This window comes from Anomaloglossus baeobatrachus, chromosome 2 (genome assembly GCF_048569485.1).
Source record: "Anomaloglossus baeobatrachus isolate aAnoBae1 chromosome 2, aAnoBae1.hap1, whole genome shotgun sequence".
Lineage (NCBI taxonomy): Eukaryota > Metazoa > Chordata > Amphibia > Anura > Aromobatidae > Anomaloglossus > Anomaloglossus baeobatrachus.
Window position 1 is genome coordinate 642,322,979 of NC_134354.1, and position 23,220 is coordinate 642,346,198.

At 51.3% G+C, this 23,220-nt stretch overlaps 1 protein-coding gene across 2 annotated transcripts in view; it reads left to right on the plus strand.

Moving 5' to 3' along the window:
• TROAP (trophinin associated protein) overlaps nt 1–23,220 on the plus strand; it is a 225,436-nt gene that overhangs the window by 50,605 nt on the left and 151,611 nt on the right. For both annotated transcript variants that reach the window (XM_075334410.1, XM_075334411.1), the window contains exon 5: nt 4,721–4,814. In XM_075334410.1, coding sequence (XP_075190525.1) covers nt 4,721–4,814 — 94 coding nt within the window. The remainder of the gene's footprint in view (nt 1–4,720; nt 4,815–23,220) is intronic.

Here is a 23,220-nt window from a genome sequence, read left to right on the forward strand (position 1 = left end):
TGGAAGACAGAGCATCCACCATATCCGCAATTCACATCCCGGGCGTAGAAAACTGGGAAGCAGACTTCCTCAGTCGCCAGGGTATGGACGCAGGGGAATGGTCTCTGCACCCGGACGTGTTTCAGGAAATCTGGGGCCTTCGGGGGAGGCCGGACGTCGACCTAATGGCGTCTAGGCACAACACCAAGGTCACGAGTTTCATGGTGTGGTCTTACGATCAACGAGCTCTGGCGGCAGGCGCCTTAGTTCAGGATGGGTCGCAGTTCCAGCTACCCTATGTGTTTCCCCCTCTGGCACTGTTGCCCAGAGTGCTACGCAAGATCAGCTCCGATTGCGGCCGCGCCATCCTCGTCGCCCCAGACTGGCAGAGGAGGTCGTGGTACCCGGATCTGTGGCATCTCACGGTCGGCCAGCCGTGGGCACTACCAGACCGGCCAAACTTACTGTCCCAAGGGCCGTTTTCCATCTGAATCCTACGGCCCTGAACCTGACTGTGTGGCCATTGAGTCCTGGATCCTAGCGTCTTCAGGATTATCTCATGACGTCATTGCCACCATGTGACGGGCTAGGAAGCCGACGTCTGCCAAGATCTACCACTGGACGTGGAAGATATTCTTACCTTAGGGCTCTGCTCAGGGAGTGTCTCCCTGGCCATTTGCATTGCCTACTTTTCTTTCCTTCCTGCAATCTGGTTGGGAAACAGGTTTGTTGCTCGGCTCCCTTAAAGGACAAGTTCCAGCGCTGTCTGTATTCTTTCAGAAGCGCCTAGCACGACTTCCTCAGGTACGCACGTTCCTGCAGGGGGTTTGTCACATTGTCCCTCCGTACTGAGGCCGTTAGACCTATGGGTTCTGAACAGAGTACTAATTGCTCTCCAGAAGCCGCCCTTCGAGCCTCTGAGGGATGTTTCACTTTCTCGACTTTCACAGAAAGTGGCCTTTCTGGTAGCGGTCACGTCTCTTCGGAGAGTGTCCGAGCTAGCAGCGCGGTCATCCAAAGCTCCCTTCCTGGTGTTTCACCAAGACAAGGTAGTGCTGCGCCCGATTCCGGAGTTTCTCCCTAAGGTGGTATCCCCTTTTCATCACAATCAGGATATCTCCTTACCTTCCTTTTGTCCTTATCCATTTCATCGATATGAAATGGATTTGCATTGTTGGATCTGGTGAAGAGCACTCAGAATTTACATTTCCCGCACGGCGCCCCTGCGCCGATCGGATGCACTCTTTGTCCTTGTCACTGGTCAGCACAAGGGGTCGCAGGCTGCCAAATCCACCCTGGCTCGATGGATCAAGGAACCAATCCTTGAAGCCTACCGTTCTGCTGGGCTTCCGGTTCCATCAGGGCTGAAGACCCATTCTACCAGAGCCGTGGGTGCGTCCTGGGCATTACGGCACCAGGCTACGGCTCAGCAGGTGTGCCAGGCGGCTACCTGGGCGAGTCTGCACACCTTCACCAAGCGTTATCAGGTGCATGCCTACGCTTAGGCGGATGCCAGCCTAAGTAGAAGAGTCCTGCAGGCGGCGGTTGCCTCCATGTAGGGAAGGGCTGTTTTTACAGTCCAAACTTGAGGTATTAATTTACCCACCCAGGGACTGCTTTTGGACGTCCCAATCGTCTGGGTCTCCCAATGGAGCGCCGAAGAAGAAGGGAATTTTGTTACTTACCGTAAATTCCTTTTCTTCTAGCTCCATTTGGGAGACCCAGCACCCGCCCCTGTTTCCTTCGGGATTTTTGGTGTGTTCGGGTACACATGTTGTTCATGTTGAATGGTTTCAGTTCTCCGATGTTCCTTTGGATTGAATTTGTTTAACCAGTTATTGGCTTTCCTCCTTCTTGCTTTTGCACTAAAACTGAGCAGCCCGTGATCCCACGGGGGGTGTATAGCCAGAAGGGGAGGGGCCTTACACTTTTTAGTGTAATACTTTGTGTGGCCTCCGGAGGCAGTAGCTATACACCCAATCGTCTGGGTCTCCCAATTGGAGCTAGAAGAAAAGGAATTTACGGTAAGTAACAAAATTCCCTTCTTTGTTTACTTACCGTAAATTCCTTTTCTTCTAGCTCCAATTGGGAGACCCAGCACCCGCCCTGTTTTCTTAGGGATTTTTGTTTTTTTCGGGTACACATGTTGTTCATGATGAATGGTTTCAGTTCTCCGATGTTTCTTCGGGTTGAATTTGTCTTTAAACCTGTTATTGGCTTTCCTCCTTCTTGCTTTTGCACTAAAACTGAGGAGCCCGTGATCCCACGGGAGGGTGTATAGCCAGAAGGGGAGGGGCCTTACACTTTTAAGTGTAATACTTTGTGTGGCCTCCGGAGGCAGTAGCTATACACCCAATTGTCTGGGTCTCCCAATTGGAGCTAGAAGAAAAGGAATTTACGGTAAGTAAACAAAATTCCCTTCTTTGTTACTTACCGTAAATTCTTTTTCTTATAGTTCCGTCATGGGAGACCCAGCACCCTCCCTATTGCCTGTTGGCAGGTTTCTTGTTCCGTGTGTCTTCACCGGCTGTTGTTGTTGCAGACAGAGGTTCCGGTTGTTCCGGTTCTTGCTCTTTCTCTACTTGTGGGTGGATGTCCTCCTTCAGCTTTTGCACTAAACTGGCTAGGACTGGCTAGCAGGGGGTGTATATGCTAGGAGGGAGGAGCTACACGTTTGAGTATAGTACTTTGTGTGTCCTCCGGAGGCAGAAGCTATACACCCATGGTTTGGGTCTCCCATGACGGAACTATAAGAAAAAGAATTTACGGTAAGTAACAAAATTCTCTTTTTTGCTACTTCATCTGAGATTTGCTTAATGTAGGCAAAGTGACTCCCTGTATCCTAACGATGTATCACTTGGTTTACTGGGTCCAGTGGTTCTGATAGTTTGAGTTTTCAATGCAGCAGAGTTCAGAAAGTTAACCCACCCACACCAGACTATGTACAATGTCTATAGACCGTGAGCTGTTTATCGTGAGCCCTGGTCCAACAATGAACTCCTGGTGCTAAAACAATCATTACAAGTAAACAGCACTGCTGAATTCTGTGTTTTAAACCTTGCAACATTGTCTTTAGATTATATAGCAAAAACCTGCTTAGATTTCCTTTTATATAGGTGGAAGTAGAGCTGTGACAGCTCTGTAAGGTTTTTGCAAAAGCACTGAGCTAAGGGGTATTTTGCACACTGCGACATCGCTAGCAGATGGTAGCGATGCCGAGCGCGATAGTCCCCGCCCCTGTCGCAGAACATTATCGTTACGGCAGCTTCGCACGCACTTACCTGCCCTGCGACGTCGCTCTGGCCGGCGACCCGCCTCCTTCCTAAGGGGGCTCGTCGTGCGGCGTCACAGCGACGTCACACGGCAGGAGGCCAATAGAAGCGGAGGGGCGGAGATGAGCGGGACGTAAACCTCCTTCCTTCCGCATAGCCGGTGGAGGCAGGTAAGGAGAAGTTCCTCGCTCCTGCGGCTTCATACACAGCGATGTGTGCTGCCGCAGGAACGAGGAACAACATTGTACCTGTCGCTGCAGCTAAATTATGGAAATGACCGACACTACACAGATCACCGATTTACGACGCTTTTGCGATCGTTTATCGGCGCTTCTAGGCTTTACACGTTGCAACGTCGTTACTGGCGCCGGATGTGCGTCACTTTCGATTTGACCCCGACGGGATCGCAGTAGCGATGTCGCAACGTGCAAAGTACCCCTAAGACTCAAAAAATGTTAGCAATTGTATAATAAAGATTATTTAGAAAGTTGCTTAGTTTTGTATTTAGGAAGCAAACAAGCGATAAAAATTCAGTGTAAATGTGTACATGGCCTTTAATAAAATGTTTGTTTACTTATAAGAATTACTGGTGTTCTTGCTGGTGTTCTTGCATCGCCTATTGCTTAAGGCTATGTGCCCACGGGAAATTTAAACCTGTGGATTTATCTGCGGATTTTCTGGATTTTCCAGATACATCCGCAGGTTTTAGCAAGTACAGACACTCTCCATGTTATCCTACGGTACATGGGGAGTGCTGTGGATATGCGCGGCTGTGGAATATGCTGCGGATGTCCTGTAGCTGCACGTAATTGCATTTCAATTGTTTCTGCGGAATTATCTGCTGAAATCCCGGCCCTCCACTATGGAGATAGAGGCCGGGACTCCCACAGGTAAGTCGCATGAATGTCCGCAGGTTTACCGCAGCTATTTCGCTGTACTACCGCAGCTTAAAATGGCTGCGGATTCTGGTGAGCAGCTGCGGGAAACCTGCGGATGTACAAACTCTGGTGGGCACATAACCTTAGAGGGAATCTTTCCTAATGCAAACCCTCCCCTTACTACACACCCTTGTGGACATGATACAATATATAAACGTTTGCAGTGTGAACGTGGGTGTTTTTCCTCAGTGATCACTGCTCTGTCTTTGGCACCTCCTGGGCTTGGCTGACAAGTTGTTGCAGCCATAGCACTTTTATGCTGAAAGGATTTGTATCTCCGTCCACATGATCCAAGTTCTGGAAGGTGATTATAACGGTGCACGTAGAGCTGAGTAACTCGCCAAACAAATCTCGTTATTGCTTTTCTTTTCTGATTTTATATATTATTTTTTTTTTTTTTTTTTTTAAGCTTGTGTAAATACAAAAACAAATTTTAATATCAGTCTCAGTAATTATTAAAAAGGAGTTTTTTATTTTTCTCATTGCAACGGCTATATTTAATTTATATTTTGTGTTTTATTTTATTTGAAGATGGTCAGAAGTTCTATGTACGCTGTGCTAAGAAGTCAGTCCGCGTCCTCCAATCTAGACAGGATCTCTTGTTTCTCCAACATGCAGACGAAAGGTATTTAGTAAGCCCCTAGTGATGTACAATGATGCCACCTGGCCTCCACAGTTTCTAGCCTGTGATATTTCCACCCTCATCATTTGGAGACTTCAATAGCCCTCTTTATGATCCCCCTCGCCCCAGCTGCCGCTCATCTTTTATCTCTAACCTCCTTTCTTGTAATTTCTTAAAGGGGTTGGCCACTACTTGTACATTGATGACCTATCCTAAGGAAAAGCCTTCAATGTCAGATCAGCTGCGGTCCTCCGCACCTCCGCCAATCAGCTGTTCTTGGTCCCGGCGGCAGCAGCAGGAAATGCTGAGTTCTGGAACTGCTCAGTCTTCTGATACTGCACATTGCCTCATGTTGATCTGAATGGGAGTTGGATGTGCAGTACCCGGCCGCGGCCATTATCAGAAGACTGAGCAGCTCCGGAACTCCACATTTCCTGCTGCCGGGACAGAACAGCTGATCAACGGGGGTGCAGGGTCTCTGACCCCGGCTGATCAGACATTGATGCTTTACCTTGATGGCCTATTATAAAAGTAGTGGACAACCCCTTTAACTTACTAACTCTGCTACATATGCAGACTCGGGAATACGCTAGACCTGATCTTCTCGGGGCTCTGCTTATTGCATGATTTTACTAACTCTCCTCTCTCTCTCTGACCACAACCTTTTTTTCATTCTGTCAACCCACTCAGCACACCCCCCACTTACAGTTGAAACCAGAAGTTTACATATACTAAAAATTCAGATGTTGTCAAACTTAAAAGAAACTTCTAAAGATCTGACATCATCATATGGGCTGTCCCATATTGTTTAAAGGCATAGTACTCTTAGTTTGTAAACTTTTGACTTTGCAGAAAGTAATAAAAATGCCTTTAAAACATACTCTTATTCTGGCATTTGACAGATATAAATAATTTTGGTTCCTAATTGACCTAAAATGTTAAAGGTTTATTCTGATTTCATGTCAGATAGTGAGAAACATGCAGATGTGTCTTTATATAGTGTAAACTTCTGGTTTCAGCTGTATAAAATGATGCCATTCAAGGGAACCTGTCACCAGATTTTTCCCTATTAAACTAAAAGAATCCCCTTCTGCAGCTCCTGGGCTGCATTCTATGAAGGTGCACCTTGGCCCTGACTCCCCTTCCAGACCCCAAAAATAACTTTATAAAACTTGGCCCTTAGGTATGCTAATTACCTTGGTGGGCCAGATTGGCGGGCTAATTTTCTGAGCATGGCAGCCGCCCATAATCTCGCGCCTGCGCAGTTAGCTCACCGGCGCGAGCTAGGGCAGCTATGTTTTCTGCTCTGGCCGCGATATGGCAGAGCGAACTGTGCCTGCGCGAGCAGACCTAACTGCACAGGCGTGAGATCTGAAAATGCAACAAGGAGGATGACTGAGGGCGTCATCCCGTCAAGGAAGGAGGACTACAATCAGCGGCAGGAGGGGGACAAAGGAACAGAAAATGAGCCCACCCATCTGGCCAACCAAAGTAATTAGCATACCTAACGGCCAAGTTTTATAAAGTTATTTTCTTCATCGTTCCTATGGGAGACCCAGACCATGGGTGTATAGCTACTGCCTCCGGAGGACACACAAAGTTACTACACTCAAACGTGTAGCTCCTCCCTCCTAGCATATACACCCCCTGCTAGCCAGTCCTAGCCAGTTTCATGCTTTGTGTCAGGAGGATCACACACACACATGCATCCTTTTTTGATTTTTCATTTTTTCTAAAGATTTGGAAGAAAAGCGGGTCCACTGGACCCCCGGCATGTCCCTTCACACCCCTCTGGCGGCGGTGCTGTTAAGGTTGATTCAGGGCAAGAGCCCTTCATGCCGCGCTCCTTCACCCATCCCTTAGGGGCTCTGGCTTGAAGTTAGAGCCCACACGGTTCTCACTGCCTTGCAGGAGACCGGCCTCCATCCGCAGCCCTTTGGCAGGACCCTGCTGGACGGAGCACTGGACCCCCACCCCACCCAGGGACTGGGCCCTGCGTCTCAAAGCTAAGTATAGAGACGTTATTCAGAGGGTCCTTCTGCAATGTGGGGCACTTTATTGGGGGGACAGTGATTTACTTTGATAATGCTGCTTTTCACTGTGTTCCGGCCGGTTCCACGGTTTTTACTGTGTACCGCGCCGATGATGCCTGATTTTCGGCCGCATGTATAACTCTAGGCCCCGGCTTCAGCCGCGGCCTAGTTTCGTTTCGTTCCCCTGCATGTCAGTCATGCAGGGGGACACTGCAGCGCCGCCCACCGGCCGCTCTGCACAGGGGAGGACACTCCTTTTTGAGGAGATGATTCCCTCCCCTGTACATCTCCTTAGCCCTCCGATTCCCGCTCCTGGGTTAACCCCCGCCCCCCCTCCTCACTCGGGCGCCATTTTCTCAGCGTTCTTAGTACGCTGGTCGGCGCTGGCTGCTCTGCAGTGCAGAGGGAGTGGATATCTGGCTGGGGGTCCAGGCTTGGAACCCGGGGGGCACTCATAATAGCGGCCTGATAAGTCACAACCTCTGGTTGTGCACTTTTATACACTAGCAGGGCATTCTGAAGGAGTTAATTCTTTATTATAGAACCTCCTCCTCAGCAGCATGTCTCACACTAGGAGCAAAGCTCCAAGGCTGTACACTACATGTTCTGCATGTAGGCATATTGTCTGAACTAGCACAGACCCACACTGTAATGGTTCTTATGTGGTGGTACCTCAGCCTGGAGTCTCCCCGGGCTGAACCCCTGTCTTGGGTATTCTAAACATTCTAGACAGAGCCCCCCACCTCTGCAGCATGTCTCACAGAGCGAGGCTGCAGGCTTGGTAGTCTCGTACGGCTCTACCGAGCTCATAACCACTGTGGCCCCTCAGCTTGGAGGCTCATTTATGGTCCCTCCAGCTCCTCCGGTTTCGGTGGCTGACCCCTGGGGGAATCTTTTTTCCAGGGGTCGGCTGTCCCGGCATCTGCTGAGCATGCAGCCCCCTTCTCAGGGCGTTTTCTGCTCGCTCAGCAAAGCTCACAGACCCCGTCCTCCTCACAGGGAGACGTAGGGTCCCCTGTACTCCCCGTCCCGCAGCTCCGATTACGAGCTGACTCACTGGGCGAGGAGGATGTCTCTACCAGCGGACGCTACTTTAGGTACTTTGATCCGTCCGTAGGTGACGCGGATGCGAATGATTGGATTGCGTCCATTATACTGGACCTCCATCCGCCTGTATCAGGGGAGTATTCCCCGCTGGCAGAAAGGCATCAGTATACCTTTAACAGGACGAGGAGTGTGTTCCTTAACCACTCCAGTTTTCAGCCCGCTGCGTCCGAGCCCACAGCCTGGCGGGGTTCTGCTGCCTGTCTCCCCCTCCCATCAGAGGTGGTCAAGGAGTGTACTCATTCGCCAGGGGTGGCCACTCCGGTGTCTAGACTTTCAGCCCGGATAGTTGTATCAGTGGCTGACGGCACCTCTATAAGGATCCCACGGTACATTAATTTCGTACTGGACCTCAATCCGCCGGAGTTACCTTATCTAGGGGAACACTATGTGTGTTCCTTAACCACTCCAGTTTTCAGGCCCTGTGACCAGCCCAGGGTCCGCTCTGACAGTCGCTTCCCATGAAGCGTGATTCTGAGGACTGTGTTTCCCCTGTCCACCAATGGTGGTCAAAAGGTGGGCTCATTCACCTCAGGTGGCTCAGCCCGGACCGTTACGTCAGTGGCTGATGGCTCCTCAGAGGAGATGCTTTCCCTCACAGGGACGCTATGCCCAAGACGGTTGCCTGAACTTCCAAACTTCAGTCTTCTCATCCTCTGCCAGGTCTGCCATGCTGGACACCGCACGGCGGTGGTCTTGGCTACTTCCTCACTATCCGCAGGCTCCTGTGGCTTCGGAAATGGAAGGCAGATGCCTCTATAGAGGTTCCTTGCTGGGCTCCCCTTTTGGTGGGACCAGTCTCTTCGGAACCAACTGGATGAAATTTAGGAAGCTCTTGGCGAGGAGAGTTCTTCCTTGCCACAAACCTAAACCAGGGATCCTGTCCAGGGCAGGAATCAGTTGAGGTTTCGGTGGTTTCCGTTCCTCCATCTGATCGTCCTCTAGCTCGGCCTAGGTTCATAGAACCAATTGGCTTGAAGCTGCGTCTTCAGAAGACCGCAGGAGATGCTGCCACTTAGTCAGCTTCCTCCGAGCTATCTAGCCACGCCAACCTCCTCCTGGTCGGTGGCAGGCTCCCTCCACTTGGCGACGTATGGTTCTAACACGTCTCCGTTCAGTGGGGGCGGGATATATCTCCCATGGCTACAGGATGGAATTCTGTCCACCCGCCAAACAGATTTCTTCTGTCACCCCCTCCCGGCTCCAAGGCCGCCGCCTTCTCACAGGCCGTGGCATTTCTTGCAGGCCAATGGAGGAATTGTACCGGTTCCCGACTGGGAACGGTTCTGAGATTTTTGTTTAAATCTATTTCTAGTACCCGAAGAGGGCGGTGCCTTCCGACCTGGATCTTTAGCTTTTCAAGCATGGTCAGGTGTGGCGTGTTCACATGGAGTCTCGGTCTTGTTCCGTGTGTTTTTTCACCGGATCAATCAAGAACCCAAGGAGATTCCCTAGCAGCCATCGGCATCAGAGATGCCTTTCTGCAGGGGTCAATCGCAGTTTCACACCAGCGTTGACTACGTTTTGCCATCGGAGTGGTCCAATTCGTGGCTCTTCCCTTGGGGTTAGCCACGGCCCCTCGAGTATTCTCATTGGGGCTGCTGTGATTAGGGTCCTGCACCCCTAGGGATTGGCAGTGATCGTTTGCCCTGGACGGCCTTCTTCTCGGGGCTTCATCCAGTGCAGACTCTTAGCAGAGTACTTCGCTTACTCTCGCCACTCTAACCTATTCGGGTGGCTTGTCATTCTGTTCAAGTCCACTCTGACTTCGAACCAGAGGTTCTCAGGGACGCAATTCGAGACTCTGTCGGCTCTTGTAAAGCTGCTCTTAGTCGATCAGTAGTCCCTCCGCTGGCGGTCGACGTCGTTCTATCAGACACCAAATACAGGTGCTGGTCAGACGGTGGCGTCAATGGAAGTGATTCCTTGCCCAATTTCTCCTGCGTCCTCTGAGACTGGATGTTTTCCGCTGCACACGCGAACTCCCTCCTTCCACGGGGTGGTGGCTTTGCCACTGACCAGGGGCTCATTTTCAGTGGTGGTTTCGGCCACTCTGTCTCAGGGACTTCCTGGCCCCGTCCCGGGTGACCCTCACCAGGGTGCTGGTCTTTCTGCCTTGGGAGCAGTATATCTCCATCAATGGGCTGGAAATCAGAGCTGTATTTCTAGCTCTCTAAGCCTTCACCATCTTCTTCTTCACCATTTCTTCAGCGCTCTATTGGGAGACCCAGACGATTGGGGTATAGCTACTGCCCTCCGGAGGCCACACAAAGCACTACACTAAAAAGTGCAAGGCCCCTCCCCTTCTGGCTATACCCCCCCGTGGTATCACGGGTTCTCCAGTTTTCAAGCTTTGTGCGAAGGAGGTCAGACATCCATGCATAGCTCCACAGATTTTAGTCAGCAGTAGCTGCTGACTATTTCGGATGGAAGAAAAGAGGGCCCATATAGGGCCCCCAGCATGCTCCCTTCTCACCCGTGGATGGTGTTGTAAGGTTGAGGTACCTATTGCTGGTACGGAGGCTGGAGCCCACATGCTGCTTTCCTTCCACATCCCCCTGGGGGGCTCTGAGGAAGTGGGATCCTGCCGGCCTCAAAGCTCTGACGCCGGGCTCCATCCACAGACCCATTTGAACCTGCTGGATACGGAGCTGGAGTACCGTTCAGGGACATGGCCCTGCACCATTACAGGTACTCTGTGTCTCCGTACACACAGGCACAGCACACTCCAGACTTGCTGGGTGTGCTAGTGCGCCGGGGACAGTAAAGGGTTACAGTCACTGCAGCTTTGCTGAGTGACTTTGTGTTTTGGGAACTACCACGCCGGACGCTCCGGGAGCGGCGGCGCGGCTGGGACTTGTAGTTCGCCGGGGACTGGGCGCCGACCGCGCTTTTACGGCGGCGGCGCTTATAAATCCAGTCCCCGGCTTCTGCGGCCTAGTGCCGCTTCGTTCCCGCCCCCTCCCTGTCACTCAGGGAAGGGGACAGGCGCTGAGCAATCAGCAGCGCCGAGGGCTGGAGCCTTTTTACATGCTCCAGCCCTCTCACTGCACACTGTCGGACGCCGGATTCCCGCTCTGCCTTGGGGGCACGCCCACGGCCCGCCCCTCCTCACATGAGCTGGGGAAGAAGCCGGCAGCCATTACTGCAGTCCGAGCTCGGACTTTCGGCACCAAGGCAGGACGGTGGCGATCATACACCCGCTTATAGGCGGGCGGTAAGAGGCACACATAGTGCTGACCACGATATAACTAAACTGCATAGGTCGCTATATGCCCGCTTGGGGAGCGACACATCAGCAGCAGGAAAGCAGGTGTGCTAAGGCACAGGCTTTCTAGGCTGCTTGTATTGCACGACTGAGGTGTTCATTTGTGTTTATGCTTATATGCTATACATTGCACTGTACAGTCGCTAGTCTTAGCTATATTCTCCTGGAATGGCTAGACTACAGCAGCAGAAAACCAAGGGTGCTGGGGCACAGGTTTTTTTCTATGCTGCTTGTATTGCATGGGCTGCAGTGTGCATTTGTACTTGTGCTTGTATGCTATACATAGCACTGTATGGTCACTCTTCTGGGCCATATTCCCCAAGATGACTAGTCTACAGCAGCAGAAGAGCTGGGGTGCCAGGGCACAGGCTTCTATGCTGCTTGTATTGCATGTGCTGCAGTGTTCATTTGTACTTGTGCTTGTATGCTATACATTGCACTGTAGGGTCACTCTTCTGGGCTATATTCCCCTAGATGACTAGTATACAGCAGCAGAAGAGCAGGGGTGCCAGGGCACAGGCTTCTATGCTGCTTGTATTGCTTGTGCTGCAGTGGTCATTTGTACTTTATGCCTGTATGCTATACATTGCAACGTACGGTCTCCAATCTTGGCTATATACTTCTAGATAGCTAGTCGGCAGCGGCAAAAAAGCAACACAGATTTCAGTGCTGTTTTTACTACATGGGATGCTGTTCATGACACCGTCCCATTGTGTGCATGCTCCCCTGTAGCACGTCGTCTGCCGGGGTCTCTAGCACTTCGTCTGCCGGGGCTCTACTAGTTGAGGCCAAAGAAACCTCCTGTCAACCCTGTCCATGGACAGGGACGGAGTAGTCATAATATAGAGACTTGCACCCATGGGCAATCTACTTGACCAAAAGGCAGCTCTTCAGGGCTTTGATACTGACATCGCTCTCAATCCGGATACACCGGGTGGTAACGCCATACGGAATGATCCTATACCGTCCATCAATGGAAGGTTGGATCTTTCTCCCTCAGCTCCCCCAGTGGAGATAGGAGACGAACAGGAGAAGTTCCTTTTCAGTATCTCACGCAGATATTGAGTATTTTTCTGGCCACGCTGACTTCAGAGAAGCAGTCCAGGAACACCACGCTTACCAGATAAGCGTCTTCTCCAAACGTTTTTAGGATACACGTTATCCCTTTTCCCCTGACGTGGTCAGCGCTGGACCCAGGGTCCAAAGGTGGATTCTCCAATCTCCAGGCTTGCATATAGAGCCATAGTTGCACTGGAGATGGGGCTTCACTTAAAGATGCCATTCACAGACAGATGGACTTTGGTTGAAATCTGTCTAGGAGGCTATCGGCGTGTCGGTTGCTCCGGCATCCACAGCCGTATTGGCAACCTAGCCTTTTCAGCTGTTCTTGCGCAGCTGACCTTGAGCAGGGACATCTGTACCGCAGAGGCGTCCGTAACCCCGCAATGTCTGCACTGCGACTTACCCTGTTAAGACTGTCCTAAAAGTACAGTCGAGGTTTCGGTCCTTCCCAAGCTCCGGCAGGTCCCAATTGTCCTCGTGCAAAAGGGCTACAAAACCTCAGACGGGCTCAGATTCCGGCCGGGCTCAATCTCGCCCAAGGAAGGCAGTCGGAGGAACCGCTACCAAGGCGGTTTCCTCAGGACTCTCGGCTCTCTCTCTCTCTCTCCGCATCCGCGGTTGATGGCAGACTCCCCCGCCTTTGGCGACATTTAGCTGCCACAGGTCACAGACCGGTGGGTGACGGACATTGTGCTCACGTGCACAGGACAGTGTTCTGTTCTCGTCCTCCGACTCCATTCTTCAGAACGGCCCCACCTCTCCACCGAGCAGATGCCCTGCTGCAGGCGGTGGACGCTCTAAGAGCAGAAGGAGTGGTGATCCCTGTCCCCCCTCAGGAACGAGGGCGAGGGTTTGTACTCCAATCTCTTTGTGGCTCCAAAAATGGACGGTTCCTTCCGTCCTGTTCTGGTCCTGAAACTGCTCAACGAGCATGCGAACGCCAGGCGGTTCCGGATGGGATCCCTCCGATCCGTCATTGCCTCAATGTCTCGAGGAGACTTCCTTGCCTCAACAGACATCAAAGATGCCTATCTCCACGTGCCAATTGCTACGGAGCACCAACGTTTTCTACGTTTTGTGATAGGAGACGAACATCTTCAGTTCGTAGCTCTGCCATTCAGTCTGGCGACAGCCCCACGGGTGTTCACCAAGGTCATGGCAGCAGTGGTAGCAGTCTTGCACTCTCAGGGACACCCGGTGATCCCGTACTTGGACGATCTACTCGTCAAAGCACCCTCCCTCGAGGCATGCCAACGCAGCCTGAGTGTTACGCTGGAGACTCTCCAGACTTTCGGGTGGATCATCAATTTGGCAAGGTCAAATCTGTCTCCGACTCAATCACTAACATATCTCGGCATGGAGTTTCATACTCTATCAGCCATAGTGAAGCTTCCGCTGAACCAGCAGCGTTCACTGCAGACAGAGGTGCAGTCTCTCCTTCAAGGCCAGTCGCACCCCTTAAGGCGCCTCATGCACTTCCTAAGGAAGATGGTGGCAGCCATCGAGGCAGTTCTCTTTGCGCAGTTTCATCTGCGCCAACGGCAATGGGACATTCTCCGCCAATGGGATGGGCAGTCAACCTCCCTGGACGGGAAGTCTCCCTTTCCCTGACGGCCGAGGACTCTCTGCAATAGTGGCTTATTCCCACCTCATTGTCATAGCCCCCATCCTGGGCAGTGGTCACGACAGATACGAGTCTGTCAGGGTGGGGAGCAGTTTGTCTCCGCCACATGGCTCAGGGGACGTGGACTCAGCAGGAGTCCACCCTTCAGATCGATGTTCTGGAAATCGGGGCAGGGTATCTTACCCTATTAGCTTTCCAGAAGTGGCTAGGAAGAGAGCAGATCCGAATCCAGTCGGACATCTCCACAGCGGTGGCATACATCAACCACCAAGGAGGGACACGCAGTCAGCAGCCTTCCAGGAAGTCCGGCGAATCCTCATGTGGGTGGAGGACACAGCATCCACCATATCCGCAGTTCACATCCCGGGCGTAGAAAACTGGGAAGCAGACTTCCTCAGTCGCCAGGGCATGGACGCGGGGGAATGGTCCCTTCACCCGGACGTGTTTCAGGAAATCTGTTGCCGCTGGGGGGTGCCGGACGTCGACCTAATGGCGTCTCGGCACACCAACAAGGTCCCGGCATTTATGGCACGATCGCGCGATCACAGAGCTCTAGCGGCAGACGCCTTAGTGCAAGATTGGTCGCAGTTCCGGCTCACATATGTGTTTCCACCTCTGGCACTCTTGCCCAGAGTACTGCGCAAAAATCAGATCCGATTGCAGCCGCGTCATACTCGTCGCGCCAGACTGGCCGAGGAGATCGTGGTACCCGGATCTGTGGCATCTCACGGTCGGCCGACCGGGGTCACTACCAGACCGACCAGACTTACTGTCTCAAGGGCCGTTTTCTCCATCGGAATTCTGCGGCCCTGAACCTGACTGTGTGGCCTTTGTGTCCTGGATCCTAGCGTCTTCAGGATTATCCCAAGGGGTCGTTGCCACCATGAGACAGGCTAGGAAGCCCACGTCTGCTAAGATCTACCACAGAACGTGGAAGATTTTCTTAATCTGGTGCTCTACTCAGGGAGTGTCTCCCTGGCCATTTGCATTGCCTACTTTTCTTTCCTTCCTACAATAGGAGTTAGAAAAGGGCTTGTCGCTAGACTCCCTCAAAGGGCAAGTCTCAGCACTATCCGTGTTTTTTTCAGAAGCGTCTAGCACGTCTTTCTAAGGTGCGCACGTTTCCGCAGGGGGTTTGTCATATCGTACCCCCGTACAAGCGGCCGTTAGATCCATGGGATCTGAACAGGGTTCTAGTTGCTCTCCAGAAGCCGCCTTTCGAGCCTCTGAAGGAAGTTTCCTTTTCTCGCCTGTCACAGAAGGTGGCGTTTCTCGTTGCGATCACATCGCTTCGGCGAGTGTCTGAGCTGGCAGCTCTGTCATCCAAGGCTCCCTTCCTGGTGTTTCACCAGGACAAGGTAGTGCTGCGCATCATTCCGGAGTTTCTCCCTAAGGTCGTATCCTCGTTTCATCTTAATCAGGATATCTCCTTACCGTCCTTTTGCACTCATCCGGTTCACCGGTATGAGAATGATTTACGTTTGCTAGATCTGGTGAGGGCACTCAGAATCTACATTTCCCGCACGGCGCCCATACGCCGTTCCGATGCCCTTGTCGCTGGTACGCGCAAGAGGTTGCAGGCTTCTAAAGCCACCCTGGCTCGATGGATCAAAGAACCAATTCTGGAAGCCTACCGTTCTGCAGGGCTTCCGGTTCTTTCAGGGCTGAAAGCCCATTCAACCAGAGCCGTGGGTGCGGCCTGGGCGCTACGACACCAGGCTTCGGCTCAACAGGTGTGCCAGGCAGCTACCTGGTCGAGTCTGCACACTTTCACCAAACATTATCAGGTGCATACCTATGCTTAGGCGGATGCCAGCTTAGGTAGAAGAGTCCTGCAGGCGGCAGTGACATCCCCGTAGGGGAGGGCTGTTTTGCAGCTCTAACATGAGGTATCTCTTTACCCACCCAGGGACAGCTTTTGGACGTCCCAATCGTCTGGGTCTCCCAATAGAGCGCTGAAGAAGAAGGGAATTTTGTTACTTACCGTAAATTCCTTTTCTTCTAGCTCTTATTGGGAGACCCAGCACCCGCCCTGTTGTCCTTCGGGATTTCTTGGTTGTTTGCGGGTACACATGTTGTTCATGTTGAACGGTTTTTCAGTTCTCCGACGTTATTCGGAGTTAATTTGTTTAAACCAGTTATTGGCTTCCTCCTTCTTGCTTTGGCACTAAAACTGGAGAACCCGTGATACCACGGGGGGGTATAGCCAGAAGGGGAGGGGCCTTGCACTTTTTAGTGTAGTGCTTTGTGTGGCCTCCGGAGGGCAGTAGCTATACCCCAATCGTCTGGGTCTCCCAATAAGAGCTAGAAGAAAAGGAATTTACGGTAAGTAACAAAATTCCCTTCTTCTGCCTTGGGAGCAGTATATCTCCATCAATGGGCTGGAAATCAGAGCTGTATTTCTAGCTCTCTAAGCCTTCACCATCTGTTGGCGGCTAGGCACATTCGAGTCCAGTCGGACAACGTGACAGCGTTTTCCTACATCAACTTCCAGGGCGGGACTCTCAGCCGCCTGGCAATCTTAGCGCCTCAACATTCTTCAGTGGACAAGGGACTCCTAGTCCACCGTATCCGCAGCCCACATCCTAGATGTCAAAACTGCGAGGCAGACTATTTCAGCTGTCCAACCGTGGTCCACAATCCTCAGGTTTTGCGGTAGACACACTGGTTCATGTTTGATCCCAGCTTCGTCTCTACCTCTTGCCCAGAGTCCTGCGCAAGATCAGTAAAGGGGGCCGTCGGGTCATTCTCTTACTCCAGACTGACCCAGGCAGGCTTGGTACCCTGACCTGCTCCTTCTGTCCGTTGGGTTGCCATGGCATCTTCCGGACCGTCCAGACCTTTTCTCAAAAGGTCCGTTTTTTCCGTCAGAATTCTGGATTCTCAGATTGACGGCGTAGCTATTGAGTCCTGGATCTTGGCGACTTCTGGTATCCTTCCTGAAGTCATCTCCGCTATGACTCGAGCCCCAAAGTGTCCTTGGACCTTTTTAGCCTTGCCGACCCTCCTGTCCCTTCCACAGTCCGGTCTACAGCTAGGACTATCCCTCATTAAGGGACAGGTCTCGGCTCTGTCAGTATGTGCCAGCGGCGTATCGTCCGGCTGGCTCCGGTGCGCTCCTTTAAGGGCGCATCTCACATCATTCCGCCTTTCCGGCGGCCTATGGAGCCCTGGGACCTTAATCCGGTCCTCCCGGTTCCCGGAAACCCCCCTTTGCGCCTCTTAGGCAGGTTTCCTTGTTTCATCTTTCACAGAAAGTAGTCTTTCTGGTGGCTAGAATTTCCCGCCAGGTAGTTCTGGCTGCACTCTCTCTGAGTCATCCCCTTTTTGGTCTTTTGCATCAAGACAAGGTGGTCTCCGTCCGACTCCGGACTTTTTTCCTTAAGGTGGTTACTGCTTCCACCTTATCCGGGGCAATTTTCCTGCCTTCCTTTTGTCCGGCTCCTGTTCATCGCTTTGAGGAAGCGTTGCATATCCTGGATCTGGTGCGGGCGCCCCGGATCTATGTGTCTCGCACCGCCGTTATTAGGCGGTGCACCTCTCTGGTACTGACTGCTAGTCAACGTAGCGGTCTCTCGGCATCTAAGCCGACCCTGGTTCGTTGGCTTAGGTCGGCCATTTCCGAGGCCTGCCAGTGTACTCAAGTGCCTTCCCCGCCGGGGATCAGAGCACATTTGATCAGACCTGTCGGTGCCTTTTGGGCTTTCAGGCGCCAGGCTACGGCTCAGTAGGTCTGTCAGACTGCAGCTCGAATTAGTCTGCATACTTTTTCGAAGCTCTATCCAAGGCATGCTCTTGCTTTGGCAGACGCGGGCTTGGGCAGACGCATCTTTCAGGCGTCTGTCGCCCATTTGTGAAGTTGGGTTTGCCTGCTTCTCAGTTGTCTGTTTATTCCCACCCATGGACTGCTTTAGGACGTCCCATGGTCTGGGTCTCCCATAGGAACGATGAAGAAAAAGAGAATTTTGTTACTTACCGTAAATTCTTTTTCTTATAGTTCCGTCATGGGAGACCCAGCACCCTCCCTATTGCCTGTTGGCAGGTTTCTTGTTCCGTGTGTCTTCACCGGCTGTTATTGTTGTAGACAGACGTTCCGGTTCTTCCGGATTTTACTCTGTCTCTTCTTGTGGGTGGATGTCCTCCTTCAGCTTTTGCACTAAACTGGCTAGGACTGGCTAGCAGGGGGTGTATATGCTAGGAGGGAGGAGCTACACGTTTGAGTGTAGTAACTTTGTGTGTCCTCCGGAGGCAGTAGCTATACACCCATGGTCTGGGTCTCCCATGACGGAACTATAAGAAAAAGAATTTACAGTAAGTAACAAAATTCTCTTTTTTGGGGTCTGGAAGGGGAGTCGGGACCAAGGTGCACCTTCATAGAATGCAGCCCGGGAGCTGCAGAAGGGGATTGTTTTAGTTTAATAGGGAAAAATCTGGTGACAGGTTACCTTTTAATATCCAGAAACATAAGAATTTTCAGTCATTATTGGCCCCAATCTTCTCCCTCTGCTCTGAACATTCTAATGAAACACTGCAAAATGCCCCAGATGAAGCAGCACCGCCTACACATAAAACTACTTGGCACAGACGGCAGAAGCCCTGGCACATGCTACAAACAAGTTTTCTCCAGCGGTGCGCCAGGTGCGCTGAATGTCTGGAGAAATTCGATCTGCCTGAAGGCTCCATCCATTGTAAGTTTATGCTTAAAACGTACAACTCTGCCCTTCACCTCTCCAAACAAGCTGAATTCAAAACCCTCATCCCCTCACCATCCAACAATGCTAAATGACTTTGACAACTTTCATTCTCTCCTGAGTCCAAGAGCGCAGGCCCCAACCACCAACCTCAGTGTGTACGATCTAGCTAATTATTTTAAGCAAAAAATATTTTACTATATATGACAGGAAACATTCTGCCAGTCTCCTGATATCACACATTCTCTTCCCTCCTACACTTCACGTAAGGCCAGAGTCACACTTGCGTATGACTCGCACGAGTGCAATGTGAGAAAATCTCGCATTGCACTCGGCCACATGTTAGACAATGCTGCAGCTCAGATCTGCGGGTTTTTTCTCAGCCCTTATCGGACTGAGGAAAAAAATCACAGCATGCTGCAATTGTCTGCGAGAGCCGTGTCACTCGTACCCATTCAAGCCTATGGGTGCGAAAGAAACATTGGACTGCTCTCGGATGTTATCCCAGTGCAGTGCGATATATGCACAGGCTGACAATGGAGGAGATGGGGCGATTAACCCCTCCCTCTCCTCTACAGCGCCCGCTCTCTCCTTCACAGCTGTGACCCAATCGTAAGATCGGATCATAGTCTCATAACAGTTGGCTCACGCACGCAGCAGAGCCTGAGCTGGGGGTTATTGGCATATCGCATCCGTTGATCTCGCGTCGGATGTTATATGCTAATGTGACTCTAGCCTAGCTCCTTTTCTGTCTTCAAACCGGTGACAGAAGAAAGTTTCCAGGCTTCTTGCCCTACCTGCACCAGTGACCCAATTTCCTCACATCTCATTCAGTAACTTGCCCCTGCTGTCACCACCTAACTAAAATATTTAACCTTTCTCATCTGGTATCTTTCCCTCCTCCTTCATACACACCAGCATACACAAATTGCTAAAAAGAGAAAAAAAAAAAAATCCCTTGACCAAAACTCCGCAGTCAACTACAGAGCGATGTCAAATCTCCCCTTCATCCCTAAACTTCTGGAAGGCTTGGTGTACTCCCTTTTGAGCTGCTATCTCTCAGATAACACTCTTCTTTACCCTTTACAACTTTGGTTTCCGCTTCTTAAGCTGGGTTCACACTAAGCGACAGCTACGTCGCTGTTACGTCACCATTTTCGGTGACGTAACAGCGACCTTGTAAGTCGCTGTTATGATCGCTGCTTAGCTGTCAAACACAGCAGAAGCAGCGATCATAACGTCGCTGTGCTACATGTGCAGAGAGCAGGTAGCCGCGCTTAGCGCTGGCTCCTTGCTCTCCTAGGTACAGTACACATCGGGTTAATTAACCCGATGTGTGCTGCAGCTACATGTCACAGTGCAGAGAGCAGGGAGCCGCGCACACTGCTTAGCGCTGGCTCCTTGCTCTCCTAGCTACAGTACACATAGGGTTAATTACCCGATGTGTACTGCAGCCACATGTGCACAGAGCAGGAGCCGGCACTAGCAGCAAGAGCGGAGGCTGGTAACTAAGGTAAATATCGGGTAACCAGGGAAAGGTCTTCCCTTGGTTACCCGATGTTTACGCTGGTTACAGCTTGCCGCAGCTGCCAGACGCCGGCTCCTGCTCCCTGCTCGCTTCATTTCGTCGCTCTCTCGCTGTCACACACAGCGATGTGTGCTTCACAGCGGGAGAGTGACGACCAAAAAATGAAGCTGGACATTCAGCAACGACCGGCGACCTCACAGCAGGGGCCAGGTCGTTGCTGGATGTCACACACAGCGACAGCGACGGGACGTCGCTGCAACGTCACAGAAAATGGTGACATAGCAGCGACGTCGTCGCTGTGTGTGACACCAGCTTTACACTCTGAAAGAGCTTAGTAAGGTCTCTAATGACTTAACTGCTAAATATTCACTCTAGATCTCTCCTGCATTTGACACTGCATCACCAGCTCCTCCTCACTATATTCAGCTTTATTAGGCTCAAAGACACCGAACTCTACTCCTGATTCTCCTCCTACCACTGTCCGTTCCTTCACTGTCCGTTCCTTCACTGTCCGTTCCTTCACTGTCCGTTCCTTCACTGTCCGTTCCTTCACTGTCCGTTCCTTCACTGTCCGTTCCTTCACTGTCCGTTCCTTCACTGTCCGTTCCTTCACTGTCCGTTCCTTCACTGTGTCTCTTGCCAGCTCCTCTTCCTCTACTCTTTCCCTTACTGTCAGGGTTCAGTCTCTCTATACACTGCCCCTATTGGACCAACCATTAGTAGACGAAGTTTTGAGTACATCTATGCTAACACCCAATTATACACTTCTGCTCCTGACCTCTTCCCTGCATCACTACAAGATACCAATGATTGTCTGTCTGCTGTCTCTAACATTATGTCCTTCCGCTATCTAAAACGGAATCTTTCAAAAACTGAACTTTTGTTTCCTCCCTCTACTAACCTTCATAAACCCAATATTGCCATTTCTGTGTGTGGTTCTACTATTACTCCCTAGCAGCACGCCCGCTGTCTTGGGGTTATATTTGACGTGGATCTCTCACTGCCTATATCCAATCGCTCGCTCGTGTCACCTACACCTCAAAAACATGTCTAGAATTCAATTTTTTTCTTACCGTTGACTCTGCAGAAACTTACTGGTCTGCCTCTTACTAAACTCTCCCCTCTCCAATCCATCCTGAATCCAGCAGCCAGGATCACCTTCCTTTCCAACCTCTACACCAGGGGTCTCAAACACGCGGCCCGCATGCGGCCCCTCAGGGTAGTTCGTGCGCCCCCCCCCCCCCCCAGGCCCGTGCCTCTGTTCACTATCGCGGCAGGTGCAGGGGCCGCAGCCACTGTCTGCACTCTGTCAGATGAATGTGTTGCCAGCACTGTGCTCTCGCGCCGGCAATACAGTCATCTCCCATAAATCACTGACAGTGACACTGCACCTGCTGCGATAGTGAACAGGGGCACGGGCCTGGGGGCTGCACGAAGCAGAGATGAGGCAGAAGAGGGAGCGCGGGACAGGTGAGAAGAATGGTGTGTGTGTGTGTGTGTGTGTGTGTGTGTGTGTGTGTGTGTGTGCTGGACGTTAACCCCTTAGCGACCTATAACGTACTGGGTACGTTATGGCTCCCTGGTACTTAAGGACCCATGACGTACCCAATACGTCATGGCGAAATCGCAGCCCCGGTGGCTACGATCGCTGCAAATACCTTAGATTCGGGGAGGAGGGGACCTCAGGAGGGGTGGTGTCTCCTCACCGGACCTACGGAGGCTGTGATTGGCTGAGCAGTGTTTGTCAGCCAATCACAGCCACTAATGTTTCAGCCATTGAAAATCGCTGAAACATTGAAATCCAGCCAAGATCAGTGCAGCTGTAGCCCTGATCATTGGCTGGAGCTGGGTGACCTGTGTTTCACCCGCCCCCAGCTCTGATTGGAGAGACCGGCCTTGTGACCGATCTCTCCAAGCACTGTGGATCTGGGGCCAGAGACCACTCCCCTCAGCTTCACTCCGGAGTCTGTGGAAGGTGAGGGGAGCTGCTGACCCATTACTATTGGATGGGGACATTATTACTATAGGATGGGGACATTACTATAGGATAAGGACTAGGATGGGTACATGACTATAGAATGGGGACAAGGATGGGGAACATTACGTTAGGATGGGGTACAACACTACAAGGGGACAAGGATGGGATACAATACTACAAGGGGACAAGGATGGGCACATTACTGTGGGATAGGGCACAATACTACAAGGGGACAAGGATGGGCACGTTACAACAATATGGGGAACATTACTAAAAGATGTTGGTTAAAATTTCTATATAGTGTAATTGTAAGACTATTCGTTACAAGAAAGGAATAAAATGTAAATAAAAAAAAAAAAAATATATATATATATATATATATATATATATATATATATATATATATATATATATATATATATATATATATATATATATATATATATATATATATATATATATATATATATATATATATATATATATATATATATTATAATAATATAATATAATATGTGAGGTAACGTGGTCGGCTGCGCGGCAGAAGACACGGGATCCAGGCGCCAATGGTCCCAGCACACAGTTTATTGCACAAGCCAAATCCAAAACAGCACACAACACGTTTACCGGAATATCCTCCTCCAGAACCAACAAGCCAGATTCCAGAAATGGCTGACATGTGCTTCTTCGGCAGAAGCTTAGGGAGTTGTGTTCACTCCCTCACACTAGGGCCCCACACCCCGGTTCCTGTTTCCTTTTTAACCCTCCTGTCAGCCTGCAGGGAAACAGCAATAAACCCTGGAGTGGAGTTGCTTTCTATACATGGAGGGAGCACAACCGGGGTGAGACGTACCGGCCGTCATAGACAACCCCGGTCAGTCTCACATACCCCCCCCCGCTCAGTTCAAGCGTGCGGGGTTGAACTACCGCCATCAAACACGGGCCGCGGGACAAGGCATCAGCGTTGCCCCGCAACCTTCCGGCCCGGTGTTCAACCGTAAACCAGAAGTTCTGTAGAGAAAGGAACCACCGGGTAACCCGGGCATTCCGTTCCTTGGCGGACCTCATCCAGACCAGCGGAGAGTGATCAGTCACCAAGCGAAACTGCCGTCCCAGCAGGC